This window comes from Mauremys mutica, chromosome 7, assembly GCF_020497125.1.
Source record: "Mauremys mutica isolate MM-2020 ecotype Southern chromosome 7, ASM2049712v1, whole genome shotgun sequence".
In the NCBI taxonomy this organism is placed as follows: Eukaryota; Metazoa; Chordata; order Testudines; family Geoemydidae; genus Mauremys; species Mauremys mutica.
In genome coordinates, this window is record NC_059078.1 from 33,935,910 (window position 1) to 33,944,055 (window position 8,146).

Genomic DNA, 8,146 nt, shown 5'->3' on the forward strand with positions numbered 1-8,146 from the left:
CTCCAAGCAATGTGGGGGCTTTAATAAGGAGCTGAAGTGTCAAACCCTGTAAAGAGCCTGACCTCAAAAGGTTGGGGAGACATTGATCTATTTTTGTGTTCTCCAAGAGCCCCCAAATGTATCTATGGTAGGAAGAGAGGTTAGTGATAGTCTGAGACAATTAGAGTAAAGAAAATAGTCCATGTCTAGGTTAATAAGTGATACATCTGGGCCAATTTGTACCGCATTAGAAATTTGCTATAAAAATTCTTCCAGGTTAGGGCTTATAGAAAGCAGTCAGGTTTGACTACTTGCATAAAGACACTATGCTTGCAAAGTTCTGCCCTGTCAAGAGCCACATTGAAATAGGGGGAGAACAGATACTAACATTATGACATCCTTGTGAGGTAGATGGTATTTATCTCCCACATTACAATGAGCAGATTGAGACAGAGGGTTAAGCAACCTGCCCCAAGCCAGTACAACCAGGGAGTAGAGTTGGGATTATAAATCAGACAGGCCTGGCCCTCAGCCCTGTACTCAATGCTGCCCTTTCCCAACAGGTTTTATCTACAAGAAGTTCTATATTTATGTAATTGTATTAATCCTTTTTCATAGTGAACACAAAAGTAAGCTATGCACTTTATTTTTATTTTAAAATTCTTGTATATATACACCTTATGTATCTTTTCAGTTTATACAGCATTTTAAATTAAATTGTTCACTTAGTGCTTAGTATTCAAAACTTAGTGAAAGCCACACAAGACATTAAATGGATAGCTAAATAGCGTTACTTAAAGCATATTTTAATTACAAATATACTTCTAACTTTTATAAAGAAATTTTTACTGATTTTTCAAACTATTGGCTTATCTGACTTTTCCTATTAAGTCTTTGAATACAATTGGCTAGTATTTGGGATCCATTAAAAAAAAAAGGCAGATTCATCGTATCCCTAATTGTTTCTTTACTGGTAAAATGCTCAATTTTGAATATTTTTGCTATATTAATATATTTTTTGGCTATTTAAAATGCTTTGCATCACCTGCATAATTGTGTGTCTCAGTGACTGAGAAGCAAAAACTTATTTCAGACTGGGGGGAACTACGGAGGAAGATTTTCAAAGTCTCTAAGGAATTTAGGAGCATATGTTCAGTGAGACTTGTGCTGCTAAGTCACCTGCAATTTTGAAAGTAGTCCCTAAATTCTAGCTTAACTCTTGGCATCTGTTCTTCAAATATATCTTTTGTATTGATTAAATATATGACTGAAATGGTTTTAAAGCAGGATTGTGTTAGCATACTTTTTATGTTGAATGGAAAATTTATATATACATATGTGCAATATTATTCTGCTTTCTTCCACGCAAAGGGTGAAATCAAAATTGCTGTTTCTATTGAAGACGAAGCCAACAAAGACCTGCCTCCTGCTGCTCTGCTTTATAGGCCAGTTCGTCAGTATGTTTACGGAGTCCTGTTTAGTTTGGCAGAAAGCAGAAAGAAAACTGAAAGACTTGCTTTTAGAAAGAACAGACTTCCACCAGAATGTATGTACACTAGCCATCGTTTTTCTCTTCAAAACTCCATAATCTTGTGCACGTTTTCAGCATGATCAAAAATTAGAGTAATTACTAGGCTTTCATGAATGTCACTGAGATAAAATTTTAATGTTCTGTCAAAAATGGGTCCTTATACATCAATTACTTTATAATCTTTTTTTCTTACTATATTTATTTCCTTTAATTGTTTAATGAATATAAATGATAGGAGTCAGTAAGCAAAATTGGAGGTTTATAGTTGGAAAACTAACATGAAAAAAATGTACAGTCCGGCTACTGCCTGACTTTTCCTGAATAGTCTGTCGTTTTTGGTCCTGGTATGCTCTTTAAATTCAAAGTATTATGTTAGGACTTGAATGTAAGAAATTTCTCTTCCTATTTTCACACAAATATTAAAATAGTTTTCACAGAAATGTTAAATGCATATGTCAAATGAATATGTCAGCTGTCCCTGTTTTTCCCCTCTGTGTTTCCAGTATACTCTGTCTAGTATATTTCCGTTGAATTTAGTTTTCTCTCTCTTTTTAGCTTGCAAATGTTGACACATGAAAATTTAATTTTTATTACACAGTCGTTTGTTTAGGCTTCAGGTATAACAACTTGGTCATAGACCAACTAACAATTTAAAAGCTACACTTTTTTGTGAGCAGATTTGTTACAGGGTCTGTTTGCTAATGCAGTCAAAAGCATGAGTACTAGTGCTGATGTTAATCAGATATACACATTTTCAAATCTGTAGTCGCCAGTGATTCATTTCATTTGAGAAAATCCCAGTTTATATACGGAAAGGTTTTCTTAATGTCAAACACAAACCAAAAAATGGATGAACCTCTGTAACAAGATCTTGGGAAGGTTAGGGAAAAGCAAAGTATTAAATAGATGATTGTCAACAGGAGAAAAGGTAACAACATATTTATTTGTAGGATTCTGCTGTCAGTAGACCAAATTTAAAAAGCAAATATTGTTTGTTGTGAATGTGTCCTTCGCAATTTTCGTGTCTAAGGCTACATACAGTAATCATTTGTATGCCTTATTTTCATTTACAACCCCCCCCCCACCAATTTTAATTGGAACAAGCTATTGTGAAATATTTTGTGACTCTTATAGGCAGGAGGAAAATGTTTCACTGAGATTCAGAAGTCCTAAAGTAAGAAATAGTTTGAAATAAGTAGTCAGATTACCCCTTTTCTAGTCTTTTTTTTTTTTATCCGACTCTCTTTCTCAAACAGAATAATTTCCAAACCCATGAGTTCACACATGTAGATTCTAAACACACTTGTGTTTAACAGAGTTTTAGGAGATTGGCTTTGAAATAATAAAGTTCTTTGCAATGTTCATTGTTGCTGACTTGGATTACTGTCCTTGAAGCTGCTGTATAGATTGATTTACAGTTTTATGCACCTAAATAGCTAAAGTGCTTAAAGCTGTAAGTGCTGAAGCCCTTAACTATCTTAGCTTTATGCAGGTTTCCTTTTTTCTCTTGAAAAACCTCACAGAGTTCCCTAGAGTTTCTGAGCTACCTCGCTGGGCCCCCTTCTTCCCTCCCTTAGTTTACACTGCCCTTCAGAGTTTCCTTAGTCTGTGGAGGCAGAAGTTGCTGCTGACTTAGCTCTCACTATCCTTTGGTGTTTCTAATGAGGGTGGTGCCGGTAACAAGGAAATAGGGGTACCAACTCTCCCTTTCCGTCTCCTTAAACTTTCATGTTTCTAGAAGTAAAATGTCTTCTATTTCAGCCAGTTAAACATTTATTGACTTGCTTTAAATTTCTGAATCACTTCTATTGGCTACAGTCATTGGCTTCTATGAGTAGAAAACGCCTAGCAGAGGCTCTTTTTCTTTTAATGTAGGAAAGTCTCATGTGATGTTTGTGTGTTTATTGGAGTAGTATCCCAGCGCCCCAATTGTGGTTGTGGTTCTTATTGTGCTAGGTGCAGTACCTGTAATTAAGACATAGAACTTGAGCTCAAGAGAAGTTCAGTTTTCAGCTCTGCCCAAGCATGTTGGTGCAAATAAGGATTATTTTTTTACTAATATAAGTAAGAAATACAGTGGGTTCCGCTTAATAGCAATCCTAATATTAACGACTTCTGGTTAATAGCATTTTGCCAGGAATCAGTCCTCTCCTATTTACTTTAATAATATTTGGATAATGGCAACAGGTTGTAGCGTATGACAACTTTTTGACATGCCTTTCTTGCCTCAACACTGCAAACCTGCCTGCAGCTGGGAGGGGAGCAGCAGGAAGGGGAGGGCTGCAGCCTGGATACTGGTGGCTCTCCTTGGGGAATAGGCATGCTGGGGGCCTTCAGGACTGCATGGTACCTCTGTGCTTTCCAGGCAGTGCCCTATTGTGATCTCAGCATGTCCCAGTGCTTCTTTCCCTGGCTGCAGCCCCATAAACCTGTTTGTGGGGATCCAGCTAGGGAAGAAAGTGCTGAGAAGTGCTGAGCACCAACTACAAACAGGCTTGTGGGGCTGAAGGGAGAGGTACTGGGCACGTCCCAGCGTTCTCTTCCCTGGCTGCAGTCCTGCAAACCTGCCGTCTGCTTATTTGCAGCCTTCAGATAATAGCTTCTTTTTGCTGGGAACCGAGAGTTAGCTAATATGTAGAATTTACTGTAATGTTAATAAGAACCTGCAGTTTCTGAAGAGCTTAGAATCTAAAAAGACAAAAATTAAAGGGTAGAGGCAAGAGGTAAAACATACAAGCAAAGTGCTCAGGGTTGTGACGGTTACATGCTAATTTCTTGTAGGTTTTTTCAATTTAAAGTATTATTTCTTTGTTTTTTATTATGGTGGCCAGGGGTATGGCAAAATGGCATGAGTAAAGAAGATCAAGCCATTTTATCAGAAAGTGGAAAGTGAGGAGAAGAGGGAGGGAAGGGACAGAGATCAAGGAGACCACAGAGAGTTAGTTAAATTATATTTATATCTATACATTTAAAACATGCAGCATTCAAAAATGAATTGTTAAGAAGTATGGAAACAAACAGCTAAGACAGTGTGCATAAATTATTCATTACAATTACAGTTTATATATTAATTTAGTGGCTGTACTGATGTCTAAAAAATTGCCATCTTTGTTATACAAACCTTAACTCTGATCTATAATACTCATTGTTGAAATCTGTCGACACGAGCTTCACTCGTTATATATATTGCATAGTCTAATATGTATAGTAAGTAAGGTGTGTTTTTAAGAGTATGTAGCTGTCATGAGTTGGAGTTAGGTTTGTGAAATACACATGGTAAACTGTGTCAGTGTTGTCGTTGAATATGCAAACTGTAGGGTAATGAATATTTATATAAACTAACTGACCACTGCCATACTTTTATATTGTGATGTTCTTTGTAGGTAATTATCAAAGTCATAAAAAAAAATCTGTTAGAAGATGCAATTAGTGAACTTATTTTTTTTCAGAAGGCCAAACAAAACCAAGTGCTGTTCTTCAAGAATGGGTCTGTGTGCATGCATCAAAGGTTGGAATCTTTTGAATAGCAGCAGCTACTATGCTGTGCCTGTATCATGCATGTCCTTGTTCTCCCACTCACCCACGTGAGGGCATAAAGAGCAGAACAAGAACACCTGCACCAGTCCCTTATGACTTCTTGGAGTGATTGTTGCTGTGTGTAAGAATCTGGGGTCTAGAACCTGGGTCTGCAGAGCTTGGGATAGCTGATGTTCTCACAGTGCCACAAGGAGGTCATGCAGAGGCACAGCTGGGGAGCACTGTAGAGAATAGACACTGCAGGAAGTACCACCCAAGAGGCCTAGAATGACATACCTTGCAGCCGTCTGATTGGCCAAGCACCCTATTTAACCCCAGGAGTTGCCCCAGAAAGTTGCCTGGGCAATGGCACAGATTTCAGCCTGCTGCAGTGCCAGACTTTGCTTAATCTCCGGTCTCCGATCCCAGCCTGACTGTGACCCTCATTCCTGCTTCCTGATTCAAGCCTGGTACTGCCTCTGATCTCCTGTCTCCGACTCCAGCCTGACTCTGATCCTGATTCCAGCTTGGAACTGCCTCTGATCTCTGGTCTCCGACTCCAGCCTGACTCTGACCCTGATTCCAGCCTGGTACGGCCTTTGATCTCCAGTCTCCAACTCCAGCCTGACTCTGACTCTTGCTTATGGGACCCGGCTCTTGCAATTCGTCCAACTCATGCTCGGTGACTACCATCCCTAATGTGCAGACCTCAGCCCAGCTGTGACTGCTAGGCTAGACCGCCTATGCCCTGGTCCCTTACAGTATGGGTGCTCCACTTCAGGGCACATGTGCCTTTTCAGATTTTTGCCAGCAGTGTCTGATTGGTCCACACATGCAGCCTGATTATCCTTGTACCCCTTTCTGAGGGTATATAGGGGCGGTGCCTCACCACCTAGGCTTGAAACAGGGCTTTAGTGTCCTGCAGTGTTCACTTTAGGTAGCTCGTTTATTTACATGGTAAATACTTAGATGAATAGGTAGTGTTAGTTTAGTGCTTAGTGTAGTGATTAGTTTTGTTTGTATAGTTAGTGTAAATAGCTTTAGAGAAAATTTATTGGAACATAGGGTTTATTTCCCCCATGTCTTCTCAATTCTCTAGTCAGAATGGGGAGTTCAATTTTCTAGGTTTACTGTTTTCTTGATGGGAATGCCTAAATCTCCTTGCTGTGTCATGTGATGTCTGCAGGGATGCTATTCCCTTGAATGACAGTCACATAAGTTTTCTCTATTGTTTAGTAGAAGTTCATGTTCTTCTAAGTTTAATATTTGTAGATCATTTAGCAGGATAACTAAAAAGATCAGAGAAACCAAATTAGAAATGTTTTTCATAGATTCATCTGTGTGGGTCTCTTCAGGTCCAGAGCCTTGACCCCATTTGTATAAGGAAATGCAGAAATTCAGAGTACCGTGTTGAGTTTCTGTGACTCCCAGGACCCATGCAACCGGTAGGACGATGCAAGGACATCTTACTGAAGTGGTGTTATAATACCTTCTAAACATAGGAGCTGACCTCGATCACCTCAAAAAGAAGTGGACAATAAGAGGCTGAAATTGCCCGAAGGAGTCACTGCTATGGAGACTTCATGCCCCGATAAAGACATTGCTGAGGCTCTAGGTGATTTCAGTACTGGTGCTTCGTTACTGATCAGGAAAATCACTACTTTAGCACCTAGTGTTAAAAATCCATCGGTGCACAGACTGAGATGGTACTGACATTGAAGCCTGGCTCTATTAGCTTAGTACTGAGTAAACTTTTAACAAAGAGTAGAGTCACTGCCTTTACTAAGCCTATGGTACTGAGTGTATTTGCAAGGCGGTACTGGCTGTGATCTCTCTAAATAAGTGTGCAGTGCTGATGAGGCTGTGGAGGGCCATTTGGTGCCATGTAAGTCTATGGCTCCTCTGGTACCGACAGTGGCTCGTAGGGGAGTAGCTTCCAAGTTGCCTGTACTGAGTAGATTTATGTTATCTAAAGACTTAGTAATTTCAGAAGAACCAGAGTCCTCTCTACTAGCAGAGGATATAGATGTTTTGGTGCTGGACACAAGATTGTCTCCAGTACCATCTTACTCTGCATTACTCTCCAGGTCTAGAGTTCTGTCTCCAGTCACTCTACCATCTTTGGTTTTCTCATTTGAATCTGATGTTTATTGTTCATCAGATTCGTACCTGTGGGTGAGGAACTCACCAGATTACTCTTCCAGGGCTTCCTCCCCAAAGTTCCACTTAGATAGGGATCTACAAGATCTAGACAGGACAGATCCATAATACCACCCTCAAATTACCTGGTAACAGTCACCTTGGGGTCCTCAGCCATATCCATATGGGGCACATCAGGCTGTTGTGGAACTCATGAGATAAGGAGTATTATCTTAGAATAATCAGGGATTCTGAGAAAGTGAATCTGTGGAGGCAGCCAACTCTACCATAAGATCCTCTGCATCAGTCTCAACAGCCATTTGAGGAGGAACAACATACTGAAGAGGAAACTTTAGTACCAGTGAATATATCTTCCTTGTCTGATGAGGCTGTAATGCCTTCACCACCATTCTATGCTGGCAGTTCTAAGCAGTTTCAGAACTTGATGAAACAGGTAACTGAATCATTACAGATCCCCTTGGAAGAAATCCAAGAAGCGCCACACAATTTCATGGAACTTCCACACTTCAGCCACATGGCGAGTAGTCCTGCCAATTAATGATGCCCTGCCAGCTCAGACAGTCTGGTAAACTCTAACTTTAGCTCCAACATGTAAAAGAGCTCACATGAAATATTATATACTGTCACAAGGATCTGAGTACCTTTTTTTCCCCAACCGGTACCTAATTGGTTAGTGATGATGTAGCAAATGAACGTAACCAACAGCTTTCTAAAACAACATCAGGCGAGGAAAAATCAAAATCATTTGGATCTCTTTCGTCATAAGATCTAATTATCCACCAGTTTGCAATTCAGAGTAGCAAACTACCCTATCAAGCCCTTATGGCAAAATACAATGACATCAATTATAATAAGCTTGCTTACTTTATTGAGCAACTACCATAAGAGCATGAAACAATTTCAGTTCATCATCTCTGAGGGTCATCTTACAGCCAAGCCATCTCAACAGGTTGTTTTAGA

General features: G+C 39.6%; 1 protein-coding gene across 3 annotated transcripts in view; it reads left to right on the forward strand.

The window, feature by feature from the left end:
- Positions 1-8,146, forward strand: part of FAM120A (family with sequence similarity 120A) — a 123,836-nt gene that overhangs the window by 71,636 nt on the left and 44,054 nt on the right. For all 3 annotated transcript variants that reach the window (XM_045023216.1, XM_045023215.1, XM_045023213.1), the window contains exon 10: positions 1,351-1,525. In XM_045023216.1, coding sequence (XP_044879151.1) covers positions 1,351-1,525 — 175 coding nt within the window. The remainder of the gene's footprint in view (positions 1-1,350; positions 1,526-8,146) is intronic.